A 21,112-nucleotide genomic window follows, 5' to 3' on the forward strand; every position below is an offset into this window, starting at 1 on the left:
ATTGTGTTAACGCATCAAGGACCTGCAACCCGTGAACTAACAGAGGCGTTCTTCATTAGGAAACACAAAGATGCACGCGTCAGCCAGGAATGACTAACTTACACGACATGGAATATTACTACATTGATAAGTTGTTTTAGATTGCTTGTGTCGATCGAGAAAGCATCAAACCTGCTATTTTTGTATCTTCCTAGGATGCTGCGTGGTGGTTTGGTTATGGTTTTTTCTGCAGTCTTTGCTCTGTTCTCTTTACTTCCTTTTGTATGCATATATATTCAGGGCAGATCCCAATAAACATTCAGCTGTGAGATGGCGCTCGTGTCAAGCATTTCCTTCTTTGTCCCTTGTGTTTGCGTTGAATTTTCACAACCGTGCATCCAACATTCCAACTAGCCCAATTAGCCGTCTTGATTCATGGATTTCAGTATGTGCAGTGCAATCTAGCATCTGAAGTCACAATACAAGAATTCATCCAATTCCTGACACGGCCCTGTTGTTGCTCAGCAAGTCATCACTTTTCTGACTGCATTAATTTTACAAAAAACAATGCCTTATGTTGCATTGTTATTGTGCCTACCTTGGAGTTCCTGGAATTTCACAAGCCATTTGAACTTACCACCAGTCATACATGGTTACTCATGCTTCACATATCTCTCAAGGCTCAGATGCACTGAAAAGTGCCAGAGTGAAATCAATGTTAAACTGCACTCACCAACCATTACTGAACCACCGATTTGTGAGAAGGCCAATTCGAAGCGCCCCCGTTGCCGTGATGCACCTTCTGGAAAAATCCATTCTGGTCCACCCTGCATCACAATAAACAAACAAACAAATAAATAAACAAGCAGTTCTTAGGTACATGACACAAGCAAAATTCGTCAGTCCGTCTCCACTGTCACATATACTACCACTACTTATCTGTCACATATGCTACCACTACTTATAGACCCTTTTCACGGTGATCCTATGGGCACCACCATGTTTGATCACGTGGTGATGCGTCCATTGCTTGCATCAGCTGCCTCCATTGCCTCAGTGTTTACAATAAATATGAATGGCATCCCGGTGCGACTCAGCAAACCTGTTTCAGCAGATATTGTAGACGGTGACTGGGTGGACGGACACGAAGCTTTGGCCACCACTTCAAAGGACATGCAAGCGCTTTCAGAATTCATTATGCCTTGTCCGAGCAGCACGTACAGTGCTTGTACTGGAAGTGGGGCTAGGAATTTATTCTAAGCTGTCCGAAATTTGCATTTGTGAATTAAATCAGGGTCAGTGTGTTTTGCTCTTCATTCTTTGTTTGGCTAACACCTTGAAGCAGCGGCTTGTCGTATTTCTGACTCGTTACTTTCTGCCCAATCACTCGCAGGTGTGCTCACCTTGCGATAGATCTGTTCTTGCTGCGCACGAGGCTTGCAGCGTAGATGTCCTGTACTTTGTAATAGCTTGTAGCAAAGATGTATTATCACTAATGCCTTGCTCACTCCTGTGGATCACAACAAAAGGTTCGGCTTCGAACAATCTGTTGTTGGCGAAGTTGCCACTAACCACACTTCGGCACAGTGATCCAAGTGTGCGCCCGTTCACTTATTCTTGACATTCTTATACTTATACTTATTATACTTATTATACTTATACTTATTCTTATACATTATAAGTTTGCGTGTGAGTTGGTGTGGATGTGTGTAGATAAAGTGGGAAAAACTTACGATGCCAGGAGGCAGTGCTACTAGCTTTGTTACTGTGTAACGAGCGGTGCTCACTATTGCCAATGATCCAGGGCTGAAGTTCTTTCTTTGGAGGGTAGCGATACAACGCCGGCAAATGAGTGACTTTTTTTATCCTCGAGGAAAGCCGTGCATCGCAAAGGGCCGGCAAAACAGGCATGGCAGTGGTTTGTGAGCTTCACCACAAAGATTAATTCCTTTCCTTAAAACGCCAGTCACTTTTTTTACGGCTAATTAGCACACGTCTTCCGTCTATTGTTCCACATTTTCCAGCATGAATGGAGCTCAGTGCACTAGGGACACCCAGATGCATTTCTGATACTTGATCACACAGTAGCAGGGCAGAAGTGGTCAGTCATGCACTTTCGCTGAGGCAACGTGCAGCGCGCCACTGAATGGTGCTATCTCGTTCCTCTAGAGCAAACTGCTCTGTGAAAGGGCTTATATCTAAATATTTACAACTATAAGTACAAGGAGAAAAACTTTGAAAAAACAGACTTAATCCTGAATTTTTGTGTTTAAAATTTGCTGCCATTCATCATGACACACAACGACTACATAATCACGAAAATGTTCTTGCTTTAGCAAGAACACTTCGTTTAAGCGGTATCAGTCATACAGAAATATTCTCCAGGATGACTTTTTGTTGGGCTAGTTCGTGCTTACTTAACATATTGTGGAGCGAAGGCACAATAACAAAGCAGGCAGAGACTCGCGTCACAGGCGCTACTAACAACTTCATTCAAAAGACAGTTCAATACAGTATATCGACTCGTGTGTTTATTTATCCTTTTCTCAGGGACTGCATTTCACCCGCTAAGAACTTAAGATTACCACTAAGCGCCAAATGCACTTACATGATTCGGAGCTTCGATGTTATCCTTGATTCTATCTGTTGTGTATGTTCTTGCTGAGCAGTGTGTAACAAGACTGCATGTGCAACATGAATTGTGTAATACTTTCTGGAAGGCACGCAGGCCCTAGCGGTTACCCTGGAACCTTCGACGAGTCATGTATAAAAGCAGACGCGCTTGACAAGCAGATCAGATTTACGACTGCTGACTGTGCTCGCTGCTATGATAGTGCTTGACTGCTGCTTGTTTCTGGGCTCAGGTTCGTACAATAAAGATGGTGGTGGTGGTAGTGAATTGTAGCAACAGGCGGGTTTAGCCTGGCGAACAAGGCCGGCAATTGCTCCGCCCGAGCGTCTCGCACAATACCGCTGAAGGGTTTCACCATGTGTCCATCAAACCAGTCTCTCTTAAGAACTCAATGAGGAGACGTGAAGTTTCTTTTCGGGCTATAACTGATCCCGCGGGAAATATAAGGTTACAATATAAGGTACAATAAAGAGTTACTTTCGTCATTAACAGTTTTCACTAATGTGTTCGTCCACATCAGTACAACATGACAAGATGTACTGTTTTCAATGTCCAGGCACCCCAGCCATACCAGCCACCTCGGGCAGACTACAGAGGGTGACTATTAGAAATAGCAAAATCATTTGAAAGATCTAAAGAAAGTATGCTCTGCATTGTACAAAACAGAAGTCTGACTTACACAATCACTACTTTATTTTCTGTTACATAAAATGCTCATTTGCTGCTCAAATGCTCATTTGCTGTTTTGTTTTTGCTTCTGCCCAGGATCTTTGCATCATGAAATCTCAGCTGACAAGAACAGACTTTACAGTGCACTGAAAGACAGGCAATCAAGCCTTTCTTCCAAGTCATTAGTGTGCTCCCTCATTCAATCATTGACACAATGGCCAGTTTGTCCTATATAGGACTTTCCACTTGACAGGGGGATTTCATAAACCACCCTAGTGGTGCATCACACGTAACGTTTCACTTGCATTACTTGGCATCCTGTCTTAGAGCTGCCCATTATGGGGGCACACAGTTGGGCCAGCCTGTTGGGAGCGAAGAATATGACAGGCAAATTGTACCTGTCGCCACTCTTTTAAAACTGTGGATCATCTTGTGCACATATGACATGACTTCCGGCCTTTGGCTGCTTTGTTCACCGGCTCTTACCTCACTCGCTGGTGTGCCCACGCTTAGCTTCTGTTGCAATTCGGCCACTGAGGTCAGGATCAAACGAGGGTAGACTGCTTCTGAAAGCCTAATAACTGCTCGTCAAAATTGAACTGCACCTTATGTTCACAAGACCTCTTTAAGTGCTGACCCCAAGCAAATTGTAGCAATAGCTTTTTTCACAAGTTTAAAGTGTGTGGAGCCATACGGCAAAAGTCCTTTCTTTGCTAACAGTTAATAGCCTTTGAACATCCCTTGAAAACATGAGGCTTAAATCTAAGAACTGTAGGATTATGTCAACGGGGAGTTCAAAGGTAAAAAACAGGCCTTTGCATCGAATAATTGCCCTCCATAGTCTGCCGGAGGGGGCTGGTGTGCCTGCACACTGGGAACAGTGTATAGACTATATCTCGCTGTCTTTTGAATAAAGTTGTTAGTCCCGCCTGTGATGTGACTGAGCCTTTGCTACAATATGTTCCTTTTTGAGCCTGAGCCTTTTTCTTTGTGACTGAGCCTTTATGCTACAATATGTTCAGTTATGCAGAAGACTTACACTTAACCTTCACTGCAAATTGCCTGCTACGAATCAATGATCCCTTTGTTGAAACAAGCCTCTCCACTTCAAAGACAGCTCGGGCAGACAAACTGCTTTTCCAGCAATTCAGTGTTTAAAGGAGGATGTCATTTTTTGGGAAATAAGCGAGCCCAAGGCCAAGAAGATTATGTTTCAAGCCTTCTTATGGCTTCTAGGAGGCACTTAACGCAGTGTACCGTCTGTTACAATTGGCCAGCTGGGTAGTGACCTACTAGCCTCTCCTGCACCACTGCAACAAATCGCTTTGTGAAGCTAACAACACGTCCCTCTCGGACAGACCTGCGGCGACGGCAAGGCGAGACACGTTTGGCAGATCGAGTGTTGCTTGTTGGTTCATTGTCACCGTCATGGACGATGGCAGCAAGGAACTCCTGGAAAAGGGCGTTCTATGGCATTTCCTCAAGGACTCCGGTAACAGCTACGCTAGTTTGACAGACACTCCAGCTAACTGCTGGGTCATCCCAGGAACCACGACACGCCAGCTTCAGTCAAGCGTGACAACCCCTGTCTACAAAGCTCCCCTCCTTTCTCTGTGTTCAGTGAACAAAGGTGTGGGAGTGATTGTGTGAACCCTCACCCTTAACGTGGGTCCTTAACGACTTTGGACGCTCCGAGTAGACGACGGTAGGAAAACAGATTTCCCTGGCCTAGGGATCTAGGGAGGACAGAGGGGGGTTTTTAGGCGGACTTTTTCGGCTCCTAGGGGTGCTTCAATTCAGTCATGCTAGACTGATGAGACGTAACATTCTCCACTCTTCATGTAGATCTTGGAAATAAACCCAATACACCTCGTTCTAGATGAGAGCATGTTCCTCCCTTCAACAACATCCTTAGCGTGGATGAGTCGGGCGACGGCATGGGCCAGCTACCCCTTTTGACATGCCCGACCCCAACTCTTACAAGTCCCAGATTCGAAGTAAATTTTTTCTGTATTTACATTACGTAAACAGGAGGCTGTTAGCACCCTGAAACAGTGCACAAGACACTGCAACAGTTTCAGAAAATTTCATACTTTTAGCATTTTTTACTTTTAGCATTTTAGTGCCCCACTACTCTCTCATATGTGAAGTTGTCAAGCATATATACACAACATATCCGCAAGCCACGCGAGTTGGTATAAACAAATAGTGGAAAGCAGCACGTAATTTATACTGCTGCCTCATTCCCAACGTCAACAGGATACTATAGCTGTTAGCTGTTTTCTTGCAGGGCCAAAGGAAATCAATTTGATCAACAGCTGTTCAATACAATCTTAAACATTACATCACCTACAAGCAGCACAATGTGCTGTATGAAATGAAGACTGCAGATTTACTTTTGAGACAGTTTTGGCAGAAGAAATGCAGGAAGAAAGGAAACAGGCACTTGCAGCAATAAGTCAAAACAAATGCTCCCTGCACAATAAGCAATAGCATACACTTATTTTCACATTTATGCAGCCACAGTTTTTCCACATAGCATGGGCATCACTATTGCTAATAATACTTATGCCAACTAATCTGTATAAATTTTTTAGCGTGGTCTAAAGTTAGAAAACTTGGAAACCAGAAGCAAGGTACATATTATGAATATTGCGTTTTTTTTATCATAATACTTTCAGCAAAATCACAAATTATTCTTTTCTTCAGTCTTCTTGAGGTGTTTCTTAGAAATTTCACACAATTCTGAGAAACATTCTGAGCAATTATTTATGCTTTACTTCCACTTCAAACACCAACACTCAACCTACAATTTTATGTATCATAGTATCATCATCATCATCAGCTTGGTTACACCCACTGCAGGGCAAAGGCCTCTCCCATACTTCTCCAACTACCCCGGTCATGTACTAATTCTGGCCATGTTGTCCCTGCAAACTTCTTGATCTCATCTGCACACCTAGCCTTCTGCCGCCCCCTGCTATGCTTCCCTTCCCTTCGAATCCAGTCTGTAACCCTTAATAACCATCAGTTATTTTCCCTCCTCATTACAAGTCCTGCCCATGCCGATTTCTTTTTCTTGATTTTAGCTAAGATGTCATTAACTCGTGTTTGTTCCCTCACCCAATCTGCTCTTTTCTTCTTCCTTAACATTACACCCATCATTCTTGTTTCTGTTTCCATAGCTTGTTGCGTCGTCCTCAATTTAAGTAGAACCCTTTTCGTATGACTCCAGGTTTCTGCCCCGTAGGTGAGTACTGGTAAAACACAGCTGTTATACACTTTTCTCTTGAGGGATAATGGTAACTTGCTGTTCATGATCTCAGAATGCCTGCCAAACGCACCCCAGCCCATTCTTATTCTTCCGATTATTTCAGTCTCATGATCCGGATCCGTGGTGACTACCTGGCCTAAATAGATGTATTCCCTTACCACTTCCAGTGCCTCGCTACCTATCGTAAACTGCTGTTCTCTTCCGAGACTGTTAAACATTACTTTAGTTTTCTGCAGATTAATTTTTAGACCAACCCTTCTGCTTTGCCTTTCCAGGTCAGTGAGCATGCAATGCAATTGGTCCCCTGAGTTACTAAGCAAGGCAATATCATCAGCGAATCGCAAGTTACTAAGGTATTCTCCATTAACTCTTATCCCCAATTCTTCCCAATCCAGGTCTCTGAATACTTCCCGTAAACACTCTGTGAATAGCATTGGAGAGCTCGTATCTCCCTGCCTGACGCCTTTCTTTATTGGGATTTTGTTGCTTTCTTTACGATGGAATACGGTTGCTGTGGAGCCGCTATAGATATCTTGCAGTATTTTTACATACGGCTCGTCTACACCCTGATTCCGTAATGCCTTCATGACTGCTGAGGTTTCGACTGAATCAAACGCTTTCTCGTAATCAATGAAAGCTATATATAAGGGTTGGTTATATTCCGCACATTTCTCTATCACCTGATTGATAGTGTGAATATGGTCTATTGTTGAGTAGCCTTTACGAAATCCTGCCTGGTCCTTTGGTTGACAGAAGTCTAAGGTGTTCCTGATTCTATTTGTGATTACCTTAGTAAATACTTTGTAGGCAAGGGACACTGAGCTGATCAGTCTATAATTTTTCAAGTCTTTGGCGTCCCCTTTCTTATGGATTAGGATTATGTTAGTGTTCTTCCAATATTCCCGTACGCTCGAGGTCATGAGGCATTGCGTATACAGGGTGGCCCGTTTTTCTAGAACAATGTGCCCTCGATCCTTCAACAAATTTGCTGTTACCTGATCCTCCCCAGCAAACTTCCCCCTTTGCATAGCTCCCAAGGCTTTCTTTACTTCTTCCAGCGTTACTTGTGGGATTTCAAATTCCTTGAGACTGTTCTCTCTTTGATTATCGTCGTGGGTGCCACTGGTACTGTATAAATCTCTATAGAACTTTTGAGCCACTTGAACTATCTCATCCATATTATCACAGTATCATCATAGTATATGTTGTGATAAAACAAAAAAGATAATATCACCAAAATGAGTATCTTTCAGGTTGTCTTTATACAGACTGCACCAGAAACTGCACAAATAGCGTTAAACTGTCTACATGAAGGAAAGATAAGAATGATGCTATGACGGCCTAGAGTAAGAGTCTCATGCCAGGCACTGGGTCGCATGCATGGCACATGGCTCCTCACAAAATTCCCTGTAACGTGTTTGGCTGAGGACGAGAGTTTTCTGGGGCCAACCTACACTAGAGCAGGAGAAAAGGGTCATGTGAGCTGATCACAAGACCTACGTGGGCCAAATGCTATCCGCAGATCATCCGTTTACGACCTCTGGTGTAGATCATAACATCTGCTAGGGGTATGCAAATATTCAACATTTCAAATACATACTGCATAGTCCCTGCTATTTGATTCGTATTTGAAGTTGTTGAATATTTGTTTCGAATATGCGAAGTACATGGGATAAAATAAATTTAGAGAACTCGAGGGAAACAGAACGATGAATGCAAGGACCGCTCCGAGTCTACTACACGACAGCTGCGTTTTTTGTATGGGGGTGCCAGTTCCTGAGCAAACACACAGGGCAGATAACTTCTGCTCAATTATTCCCAGTCATGCAATAAGAATGGCTCGTTTTGAGGCTGCCTATACACGAATTTGATTTGATTTATTATTTGACCAGTCTGACTTCATTTGCATCCCTTCGAAACATTGTGTGGCGCTGCAGTATCACTTCTCTCCATCAGCAAACACAATACTGTATGTTCATCTCGTAACATGCTGTTTCCTTGTTTCATTAAGCCTTTCACTTCCGCTTGCCTGGTGTTGCGCACCTCACTTCTCTGCTTCATTGAGCGTGTTCCGCACTGTAAGAAAGTTGCTGTAAAATCTGCTACAGACATGCTACAGACATCGCATTTACAAAACTATGTATTTTGTTCTCAAAAGGCTGCCACGTCAGACACAGCAAAAAGAACTAGAAAGTAAGCATAAAAAAGTTGAAACATGCAGGAATGAGGAGTACATTTTAAAATTTTTTGCACTCGGAACGCCTCTTGGACTTTTCAACTTGGCCCTCGAAAGCTAAGCACAGCATTGAATGGTTCTGCTTCACAGTTTTTGGAGGTACGTGCTAAAATAAATGAGCACACTTGGGAGCCTACATGCTTTTTTACAAGCCAGGTTCTCTGTTGTAGTGGCTACAACAAAAGAGCAGAGCCTGGCGAACGGGAAGCTTTCCACTGTTTTACAAACTCCAGCTGAAAATGTATACAAATATGTATACCTAGTGCGCAAAACCCAAAACAAATATAAAATAGCCTGCCATGTGCTGCCATCTACGAAAAATAACCAGAAGCCGTCGTTCTTTGAGCGGCCATCAAATCACCGGTCACCCAGACTTTGACCTTCGCCATCATAGCAAGAGGATCACCCACTGTGGAAGCGAATTGGTTAATGTCATTACCATTGTTCCCCAGATAATTGAAAGCAGTTGTTTATTATTTACAATCTCCTCAGTCGTCCAGACATCTAATTGTCAACAGTATTACAGGCATGTTCAATGAATACAAGCCTTTCTTGCTTTCTTTTTTTTTTTTTTTAGCAATAAGACTATATGCAAACTTAACATTTCATGTCGTTTCAGATATAACAAAATATTCTGTATTCATTATGGTGTTCGGTGGTCAATCTTCTCCAACATTCATATTCGATTCGCTTCTGAAAGTTCACTATTCGAACTCCCCTACATTCGGCCATTCCAAGCTGTGCTTTCGAACAATGTCTGAGTAGCTGTCAAAGCTTTCCTCACAGAGCTCTTTGTGATAGCATTTTCAGCAGACAGTCTGCTTGCACTTACAAAGAAAATTTTTGGTGATAAAACACTCATGAGATAAGCTGAGTTACAAAATGCAAACGTTACGAGGTGCCCTCCACCACAAAAGCAATAACTGTAAGTGAGAATCGGAAAAAAAAAAACAATAATGCTAAACTTTCAAAAAAATGTGCATAAGTCTACCAACCCGTCGCATCATTACAACTTAAACTTGAAGGCCCTTGTGCATCAATCTTATACAGAATTCAACTGAGTGACAGTCAAAGTGGCCAGCTTAAACCAAAAAAAAATGAAACACAGCGACAACTTCCTTACCTACAATCACAATAGCAAGTGCACTGCAATTTCTATTTTCCTCAGGAACGCTTCAGTGCGTTGCTGTGCCTAAACATACAGCAATACACATCCTTTTTTATATAACTGCATTATTTTCTCAAAATTTCGATTCCTTTCAGCCTGCACTACTTTTAAACATTAAATTTACTTCTATCAGTGACTGAAGCTTTTAGAAGTGACTTTTAAGAGAGCTACCATGTTTTTTTTTTAAAGAGACCCTATTTTCACCAAAGTATGTGTTTATATTTTTAAATGTGTGCCTGTGTAGAGGGGGGGGAAGTGGCACATTTGTATCTAAGTGTCAAACATTCCACTATATTGCAAAGAAAAAGTTCAGTGGCAGTGCACAAATTTTTCAGAAATTTCATTGCATCACTTGGTTTGCCCTTAAGTGACATCACAGATGTCACAAATGTAGCACAGCTAACCAAGCAAATTTATTTTGGAATGCCTTGTCATGTTAGAGTCTTGGAAAAATGCAAACGGTGCAAAATCAGAGGACAAAAAGAAAACAGCCCCCCTGCTATTTATGCATTCGCTTCCCTGTCTTACGTGCTCTTTCTACATTTGCAAGTTCATGCACAAATTTGCCCAACATGTTTTACTGTGCTACAGTGAGACATGTTACCATTAATTTTCTTTCATAAATTGGAGGTGGCTAACTAACACAACCTATGAATTTGAAACAAAAACTTAAAATGACATTACTTGTGATATGCTGGACAGCCTTTTACACTGCGACAAAAGGTTAAAAAAAAATTCTGGGGTTTTACATGCTAAAACCACGTTTGATTATGAAGCATGGTGTAATAGGGACTCCAAATTAATTTTGACCACCTGGGGTTCTTTAATGTGCACCCAATGCACGGTACACGGGCAGTTTTGCATTTCACTCCCATCAAAATGTGGCCACTGCGGCCAGGATTAGGTCTCACACCCTCAGGCTTAGTAGCACAATGCCACTGTCCCTACACCACCATGGCGGGTTGCAACAAAAGGTGACAGCAATCACATGGGTGCTAGTGAAAGAGACTATTGTTGGTGGATAGGTTCCAGTGTTTTGGCCACTTGCTAGTTTACAAGATGGCAGCTCTGATAGTAACTGCTCACAGAACCCTCTGCACGTACCAAATTACCATAACAATATTATGCATAGTTGCATGCCAAGTGAAGCTTCTGGCTTTTGACAATATCAGAATAAATCATAATGCATGCTTACCGCATTGATGTAAGCTGGGTCGAAGTTTAGGTACGGTGACACTGGTGCATTCTGCCCACCTAAACAAACAATTTAAGTGTAATGAAACACAAGGAGAAAACTAGCAAAAAACAGAGGCATAGCATCACTAAAAACAGTCATCAAAAATTTAAATTGCATTAATGCAGATAACAGCTCTTCCACATCCACTGCAAATGACTTTGTTCACTAAAAGCACAAGATGGAAAGTATACATTTGGGAAACAAGCTGCTACGCACACTGTAGCATTTTAATGTCACTATCTTAGATCACCGCAGCTTCACATTACATAAAACCGAGAAAGAACGTTCTACCTCCAGTAATATAACTATTTGTATGAGAGGGCAATGGTGCACCCAGGCTTCCCAATCAAATTTACTCCCAGTAAAGTTCATATTCATGTCATCGGCTTTTATCCCTTCACTTTGAACAGCTGTTAATGACAATGAACAAGGTGCTATTAAACGTCAAAAACCGATCCCTAAGGAACGTCAATAGGCTTTGCAAGTTAACCGTTAACATATTAAATTTGTGCAACAGTGTAAATGTAATGACAACGAATGTTGTTTGTTTTCTTGGTAGTAGTAGTAGTAGTAGTAGTAGTAGTAGTAGTAGTAGTAGTAGTAGAAGGAAGAAGAGGGGGACAAATAGTCAACGCATTTATAACTTCACACTTCACATTTTGTATCCTTACCATGGCTGCGTGCAGTGCATCGTTATAGTACGCCGAAAGTTATTTGCGAGATGTCACTCACTGCATGGCTGTGCAGCGATGTAAAACACATTTTACCATGTGCACGTATCAAACGGTTTGACAAGCGAGAAGCGCGGAAACTAGCGAGAAAGCGTGTAAATTTATTATGATTAAGTGCATGACAGAATACAGTGCACAAGCTGAACCCCTCCAGCTCAATTATGCTGTAATCATTTGTGTAAAGAACTAGCATCTGCAATACTAGAGCTCCTAAAACTAGCAACAATATTCTTGCGGCTAAGGACACCGTGTAACGCATTGTACAAAGTACCGTTACACCACAAAGTTTCTGAACTTGAATCTTGCAGACCCGTAGCGTCATGGCCGTCGCGTTTGGAAAAAAGTGATGCTTTAGGTTTACGGCTCATGAAAACGAAGCTAAAGTGATGCAAGAGACCATCATAATGGCAAGAACGGCCCATTAAGCACTTAGCCGTTGCCAAAACGGCGCAAGGTCGCTAACCCGCGAGGCACAGGAGACGATTTCACATACCTGGTACCTGGAAGCTCGGATCGATCGCCGGATACGCGGCCCCGAAATAACCAGCGCTTTGACGGTCCATAGAAGGAGTTTCCGTGGTTCAGAAAAGTGCTTTTAAAAGCTTGTTACACTGAGTTTATTCTTACAGCGCTAAAGACATCACGGGGCGATGAATGGCGCAGAACCGCGTGGGAACGACGGGGCGACGGAAAAGGAAATGCGTCATAGACATCATTAGCGAGATGCCTGCCGCGTCGCTAGTCTTCCCGTTGGAGCGGAGTTATGCAGCGGAGGTTCACGTAGTTCAGGGTAGTTGCGAACAGACGGCGCTCGCAGCCGACTCACCTTAACCAATTTCTTAAAAGATTTCTATAAAGGTAACCGGGTGATTATACAATGGGAAAAGCAGGTTTCGGAGCCTGTAATGATTCGGCGGGGGCTTAGGCAGGGGTGCCCATTGTCGCCTCTGATGTTTATGCTGTACCTACAAGGTCTAGAGGCCAAAATACAGCAAAGCGGACTCGGCTTCAACCTATCATTTCTCAAGCAAGGAAAATTGATTGAACAGTCATTATACCAGGACTGATGTACGCGGATGATATTGTATTAATGGCTGACAATGCAGAAGATCTGCAGGAATTAATGGACATATGTGGTACAGAAGGAGACAGATTAGGCTTGAAGTTTAGCAAAGAAAAATCAGCAGTCATGATTTTTAATGATAACAGTTGCGGCGAGCATAAGATACAGGAGGCCACGCTGGAGATAGTCGATAAATACAAGTACCTTGGGGTGTGGATAAATAATGGCATTGAGTATCTGACAGAGTACGAAAAATATCTAACGACTAAAGGTAACAGAAGTGCGCACTTCTGTTACCTTACATAATCGCTGCGCAGCGATTATGAAGAGTAGGGCACTGTGGAACTACAATAGGTACGAGGTAGTACGAGGGATATGGAAGGGGGTAATGGTACCAGGGCTGACTTTTGCCAATGCGGTTCTATGTATTAGAACAGAGACCCGGCAACAGTTGGAAATTGGGCAACGTGGGGTGGGTAGGCTCGCTCTGGGAGCACGTGGCAAGACACCAAATCTTGGAGTGCAGGGGGATCTGGGATGGTCTTCTTTCGAGGGCAGAGAGGCTAGTAGCAAGATAGCCTTTGAGGAGCGATTGAGAAAAATGGGGGAAATTCGGTGGGCTAGGAAGGTTTTCAGTTACTTATACACGAGGAATGTTGACACGAGGTGGAGGAAGCGAACTAGAAAATTGACAAGCAAATACTTGGGCAGTAGCGGGGGAACAAGTAAGGAATCATCTGTCAAGAAAAAGGTTAAGGAGGCAGAGAGGGGTATGAGGAGTACAGAGATGCAAACCAAATCGGCATTGGAGAAATACAGGACGTTTAAGCAAGAAATAGCCAAAGAAAATATTTACGATAACTCTAAGGGAAGCTCATTGTTGTTCGAAGCCAGGACAGGTGTACTGAGGACTAAAACGTACCGAGCCAGATACCAGGAGATAGATTTGGTATGCGAGGCGCGTAGAGAGGAGGAGGAAACGGCGGAACACCTGATACTTGCTTGTAAACAACTTCACCCTGCAGTTCACTCTAACGGGGAACTATTCAAAGCCTTGGGTTTCAAAGACAGTGAAAGTAGAATAGACTTTGAACAGGTAGAAATAACTAAACGGAGGCTATCTGATTGGTGGACAATATCAACGCAAAAGTAAAGGAGTAAATACATGGCCGGCGCTGGGTGCACGCACGTGGCAGCAGACGACCCCAAGTGGAGTCCGCTGCTGCCACGCATGATGACGTCACAAAAAGAAAACTTAGAAAAAAATACATGAAATGCTAACGTTATCGTTTTGTTGTTAAATACACTACGCCTAAATAAATAAAGCATTTATTTTGTGCAGCGTTTTAAAATCGAAAATGACTGTCGGCGCCTACACGCGTGCACGCAGTGGGAGGACCGTTGCGATTCCTTGTGGCTGTGTGGTGTGTACAAATCACTGTGTAATATCGGCGAGTACGAATAACGTTGCCGTTACGAAGCTACAGAAGCTTCGAACGAACTGTGCTGCATCCACGAAACAGCACGACATGTCGCATCATTTGGACTGTTGGTTTCGAAGAGTCGTGGTAGCACAGCGCCGACTGCATATTGGGTCACTGTGTAATATCGGCGAGTACGAATAACGCTGCCGTTACGAAGCTACAGAAGCTTCGAACGAACTGTGCTGCATCCACGAAACAGCACGACATGTCGCCTCATTTGGACTGTCGGTTTCGAAGAGTCGTGGTAGCACAGCGCCGACTGCATATGGTGCCGACACGGATCATGCATATTGCAGGGTGTGTCGTATGTAGCGATTCTTTAACTTGTGTGTACGCCTTCTGGCAAAGTCGGATGCCTATTTGTCCTTGGACACCACGTCGACACACTGCTCTCGAGCTCGAAAACGCAGAAGTGGTGCGCGTCGGCATTGACGTCGATGTAGGGTGCATACACATTTCCAAATCGCTGTGCAAAGTAAGGGCTCCTTTTGTCGATGAGCAAAGTGCGTTCAAACATTTCGCGTTGCCTTACGCACGCAGAAGCCTAGTAACGAAAGCCTGGACGTGAAACGTGAATCTAACAGAAAGGCCTGTTCCCGCCTGAAGGCAATGTCAGCAAGTGTCCGTGACGAGTGTCAAGTGACTCACACGAGGCTGGGCGTTGAAAAGTGTCTCTCGAGTGCCGCTGCTTCAGTCTGGCCAGGGCCCAACCCGCGTTCATGAACCATTTGAAATGCCCAGTGTATTAGTTGCTATAGATTGTGGTGCAGCGAGACAGCCATTCCATAGCAGCCATGAAAATTACCTGTGGAAGTAATAGTAATGCGATAGGCTTTCGTGGTGATTGTCATTATGTATCACATGCATCGGAGTGCGATCATTTACACCCTGTGCTTGTGTTTAGATGAATGCTTTATCTTCTGAAGATACGGTACAGCACCTGGATCTTGAGTGGATCTTTCACTGTGCAGGCTATACCAAAACCTCTCTACCTTTGTGTGCTTCATTTTTGCCAACTGTCTTTGCTCCACAAAGAAGGCAAAGTTTCTTTCACTGAGTTTCACTCACTAAGGGAACAGGCTTGTGCGACTTGCAATCAACAGGGGTCAAACACATGTGGTAGAGCTTTAGTTGTACAATATTCAATTGGGTGCCATTGTACATGCACCCCTAGGAAATCATTTGCTATGGCAAATACTAACGTAGTGGCATTTCTTTTTAAAATTTGTATGCCTTAATAATATTGTTAAAATATAGAAGTATGTCTGCAAATTTAATAAATTTGGAGATCCTGACGTAATTCCTAATGCATGTTGGTACATTATATTATTCCCAATGGACTCCTCAGTATCGCTGTTATTTCTCAGCATTCTCCCACAACAGGTATTCTTTCATCTCTGAAACAAACGAAAGTCCTCCCGCTTTTCAAATCTGGTGACTAAGGCATTTGTAGCTATATATAGATTGATCTTCTTAGCACCTTATTCAAGTAAAATGTTAGAATACATAGGTTATAAGCATACTGTTGAATTCATTGAATCGCATAATGCCCATGTAAGTTCTAACATGGTTTTTTGCATGGATTTAGTATGATGTCGCAGTTAACTCACGACGTCACTCATGCTTGTGTTTTCTAGCAGTGTCAATCATGATTAATAGTTTGCACTTCATTTGCTTGCTTTTTTTCACATTGCATGGTGTGTGCATATTATTCTTGTATGTATACCTGAATAAAAAATTCAGTTGCAAGTCAGTGCTCCTGTTGCGTTTTCACTGTCCTTCATACTTTGTGCACTGTTTCTACTCTTTCAAAAACGCACTAACTCGTCCAGCTCTCAGTATGGAAGCTTAAAGTCAGCTGTTAAAATGAGAATCCAATAAACATGGAAACTGTCTGTAGGACAATAGCAATGATTTTGTTGTTTGCAACATGCAGTTTGTACATGTTGGTACAAGAAGATTTCAGAGAGATATACAGAGTGTTACAGTGCGTAAGCTTGAATGGTCCCGTCCCTGCCATGAATACTGCAATATCATCATAAGTGTGCACAGGTCTTGCACTGCAAGCCAGAGACTTGCTCCAGGGCTTTCTTATTTTATTAAGTGTCAGCTGCTTGCATTGATAATGTGGTTGGTAAATTGCTTACCTATTTCCCACCTAAGTTCTCTGCATTTCATTCTGCTGTATTTATCGAATTGTTTTCAGCACTGTTCTTTCAATGACATCAAGGGTTACATTCATTTTGTGTCAAGGTGTTTTCTAATGCACCAAGATTAAAGATTCTGACAAGTTTTCAAAGCTGACACAATGGCAAAAATATTCTCAGCCATAAAGTGTGCTCATTGAGACACCAGGCACCCTGTCCCACAAAACATCAATCAATTCTATTTTTAGATAAAAGCACATCAGTTTCTTATTTGTCAAGTTACATCTCTAGGCACCACATGGTCTTTCCAAAAAGAAGGTTGCACAAGTATTTAAATGCACTGTTTAAAAGTTTACTGTTAAGACTTGTGTTTCCTTCATTTCAGTTGCAGTATGTGAAGTAGGTAGCAAGAGTGTTCAGCTTTAGTGCATCTGCTGTTGACAGAGCTAAGCTTACATGAAGGTGAAAGGGCATCCCTGCATATATCAACCCAATGTAAAGGTATGGCTTGATAAAGACATGTTGTGCTGGAAAGGTTAATTAAAGGTCAGCAGGATTCTCTGGTAATGTGGCATGCACAATACAGCTGGGATACAATATGCAGATCACTTTGCAATTACTCATTCGCTTCCTGCTTTCTTTCTGCAGCATAAGTCTGCATGCTATGGTGTTATTTATCTTCATAACATCATAAAAAAAATTGCAATTCATTGCTCCACCAAAGGCACCATCAGCCAGCTAAGCCATTCTTGACATAAAGCTTCTCAGCCTGGTCTCTACATATGTTAGCTTTGAGAATGTCTTTTCACACAAACTTATCACAGGAACTCTGGAAAGGAGGTCAAGAACGCAACATAAATCTTTGGAAACTGATTTGTCCAGCCCAGTATCATTTTACAGTCCTGGCTTTCTTGATGCCAGTTTCGAACTTAAGAAGCTGCAGCTTAGCATGCAAGGTGTCGAATTATATATATTTCAGAGGAGCTAGATTTGAAAAGCCATTTTATTATCCCCCACATAAAGGTCCAAAAGGCTCTACATGAAAACTATGAGATAAACTTGCGTAAATCCCACGCAATGTGAAAATTGATGTTATGTGAAGTATTTTACAGGTAGTTGGCTATGCCAAGGTGAGGTATTGCTATCGGTGATTCGAAATGAACACTCGTGTGAAACTTCCTTTTGAATTTCAAATGGAGGTGACCAACAACGGGTGGGTGTGCTGCTGCTGAGACACCTGAATCTTTTCATGTGAGCCATCTGGTTCCAACGCAGGTAGCGTGAGAGTCGCATGACAAAGCTGGAATGACGACAACGCAGCGAACACGATGGCATCACAAACATAACACATCCACACATCTAGTGGCACAAGCTAATATACAACTTGGGCTACTGGGTTGGCATAAAAACATGTAAGAGTAACAACCCCATTATTGAAATCTTTCAATACAAACTATAACAAAAAATTTTGTGCTTTGTTGCACCTATAAAACTACATCAAAAAAACGTATACTAACATAAGCAAATACACAATAAACAGTCCATTACAGCAAAAGCAATATTGTATTACTTATGCGTATTACTTTATTGATGAGGCCATGAAAGTAGAAATGCCAGGTGATAACACTTGCCAAAGCTCAAGCAAATGTCTCGTTTAGTCCACTTCCTGTTTGGCGGACTTTAATTTGCTGGTCATTGATGCTTGTACACGTTGACATAGCTCCTGCCAGTCATGGCAAAAGCTGATATTATTGTGATTATGGCATGCAGTTTTTAAACTCCAAGCCCAGCTGCTGCTCTTTTTTTTAAGCATAGCTTCCTTCAGCTGCAGCAATAATATAAAATTAATATGTGCTGGGCCAATGTACAGATATTTCTGTACTCTTGCATGTCATCCTATCTTTTTACTTCTCCCATTTCTGCCCAGAATGATGCAGTTGATTCGATTTCCAAGGTTGCTTTTGCATTGCTTGTAATTAAGCTTGGAAGGCAGCATTCTCCACTCTTTTTCTGTCCTTGCTGGATTAAGCAACAAGCGAGAATACTACTTCATGTGGCCCAGTGGTTGCTTTATTTTGTCCTCCAGTGTAATAGCAGTTGCTACGAACTTAGCAAGAACCTGGTCCAGATGCCAGCAATCCTTTCTGCACCTTCGTCAGAGATGTCTGACAATGCAAATTATTGGCAGAAAATTTGCAGATCATGCACTTCAACTTGCTCACCAGCTTCAATGCATGTTGCTATGCAACGCTTGCAGCAGTTTGTGCAGTTAACATATTCCACTGCCAAAAAAACTTGTGTGTCTGTATCAGCATCACTCTTTTCTCTGGTGTTTGGTCGGATGAAGTTCTGCAAGAGAAGAATCTGCCAGTCATCGCACGAATTCTTGGGTATACATTAACCAAAATATTAATTGAATTGGTTTAAGCAATGTAGGTAGTTGGGCGAGTTGGTTCAGCATTGCAGGCTTGTAAATGTATATAAGATACAAGAACAATTAAAAGAAAGCACAAGAATCAGTAGTGCATGTGCTACATGTGTGTTGTCCTTTCTTTTGTACTTGTATTTTAGGTGCATTTACATGTCTGAAATTGTTTAAGCATGTCACATCTTAGTTTCAACAGGTATGGCTGACTAGATATTGTGTGGTTTTTGGTTTTTCTGCATGGGGTTTACATCTGAGAGAGAAAGAAAGGAACAAGGAAGGCCGGGTAAGTTAACCAGACGTACATCCAGTTGGCTACCCTGCATGGGGGTGAGGGTATGAGGGTTTAAAAGAAAAAAAGGAGGCAAGTCGAGACAGTTCACTCGCACAAAAGACAGATTGTGTCTATAAGTATCTTTTCAGATTCGTTTATTTTAGAAAGTCATAAGAGCATGTATGCATAGCTTTCTTCATTAATATGGCCAAGCACCCAGGATCCTAGCCTCTGTGAAAGGTCGACTATCCAGTTGTGTGGGTAAACTCTAAAAGGGCTGACATTGGATATCAAAGACTGACAGGGGAGGTGTTCAATGGTCTTTTTGCAGTTACAGTGGTCACATTTAATAACGAAGGACAGTGAATTTGTAAAGGCACTTGATCAAGTATGCCTCTAATTACCAGGGGTTACAAAGAAGGCCCAGATGTCATAAACAGTTCTAATAGAGCTTTCTCTCACCCCGAAGGAGAAATGGTGATGTTGCAGCACGTGCAAACATCTTTGAAAGTGGAGGCTAGTGAGTAACAATGGTTCTTGAAAATGTAGCCTGAGAGCTCACCACTTTCAAGCAAACGAGATGGTACTCAAGCAAGATGGTGGAATGTTGAATATGTGCTCTGAGCCCTTTAGTATGTATAGCTATATAGGCCGAGATTAGGCCTCTCTGCTGATTGCAATTGTAACGATTCAACTGTCAACAATCATGAGTGTGTTTTACACACAGTAGATTCAAGAAAATGCTACCTCGAGACGCACCATGGCTGTATCACCAATTTAACCACTTCAGAGCTAAACTTGCATTTCAAAATGCTAAAGGTCTCGTTAACGGCCATGTGCTCAAGAGGGATTTATTTAGAATTATTTGTCTAGCATATGCCATACATGTACCCCTCTGTTGTGTTAACTAGGACAGGGACCATTGATTTATATTTGCAGAGGCTTTGTAACAGTGAGGGCTGTCTTTAGGAATTCAGTAGCCACACAATACACGATTTGTGGTGCAACCAAAAATATATGTGAGCTGTGCTCCACAAAGACTATGAGAAAATCACTTTTGCGATAGTGCATTTCGCACGGATGTAAGTGTAAGTCAGTGTGCTTTTTTTCTTTTTTTGCTCACTTCCTTTCTTTAGTCCCTTGCCGTCTAACATGGAGAATAGTTTTCCAAGCCTGGGGCTTCTCTAGATGCAATTAAATTTTATCTTGAAAGAGAGAGAAGAGCTAGACGTTGAAGATTTCACAGCCACTGACAGTCCACAGTACACTCTAAAAAAGTTTACATCCTTTAGGGCTTGTCTTGTCCTACAGCGATAATCGTCATATCTGCCTTACTTGCATATTTCCTTTCTTGAAAACTCAGTGCTCGATACTTTACTGTTGAGACTGCTGTGTCAAGCTGATTACGCACAAGCCGTTCGTGACTAGGAAGTACCGGCTTCGCAGCATTAAAGAAAGGAAGTGTGGGCAACATAAATTACGATTATTGTTTGGGGACAAAATACAACCCACAGGGGCAAACTTGACCGCAACATAGACATCTTGTGGGCTAAATTGTACAAAATGCAGTGCAGAGGAGCATATGTGCTAATATATATATATATATATATATATATATATATATATATATATATATATATATATATATATATATATATATATATATATATATATATATATATATATATATATATATATATATATATACACACACACACACACACACACACACACACACACACACGTGGGCAAAGGTCTTGTATGTGTTTCTTAATGGTTGTTTTTTTGCTTTA

General features: G+C 42.1%; 1 protein-coding gene across 1 annotated transcript in view; it reads right to left on the bottom strand.

The window, feature by feature from the left end:
- Tim23 (translocase of inner mitochondrial membrane 23) overlaps nucleotides 1-12,635 on the bottom strand; it is a 45,621-nt gene extending 32,986 nt beyond the window's left edge. Inside the window, exons 1-3 of the mRNA XM_065435784.2 lie at nucleotides 12,420-12,635; nucleotides 11,154-11,212; nucleotides 713-806 (exon numbers count right to left, since the gene is read on the bottom strand). Of these exons, the coding sequence (XP_065291856.1) occupies nucleotides 713-806; nucleotides 11,154-11,212; nucleotides 12,420-12,489 (223 nt within the window). The 5' untranslated portion in view covers nucleotides 12,490-12,635. The remainder of the gene's footprint in view (nucleotides 1-712; nucleotides 807-11,153; nucleotides 11,213-12,419) is intronic.
- Nucleotides 12,636-21,112: the final 8,477 nt, after the last annotated feature.

Source organism: Dermacentor albipictus, chromosome 1 (genome assembly GCF_038994185.2).
Source record: "Dermacentor albipictus isolate Rhodes 1998 colony chromosome 1, USDA_Dalb.pri_finalv2, whole genome shotgun sequence".
Lineage (NCBI taxonomy): Eukaryota > Metazoa > Arthropoda > Arachnida > Ixodida > Ixodidae > Dermacentor > Dermacentor albipictus.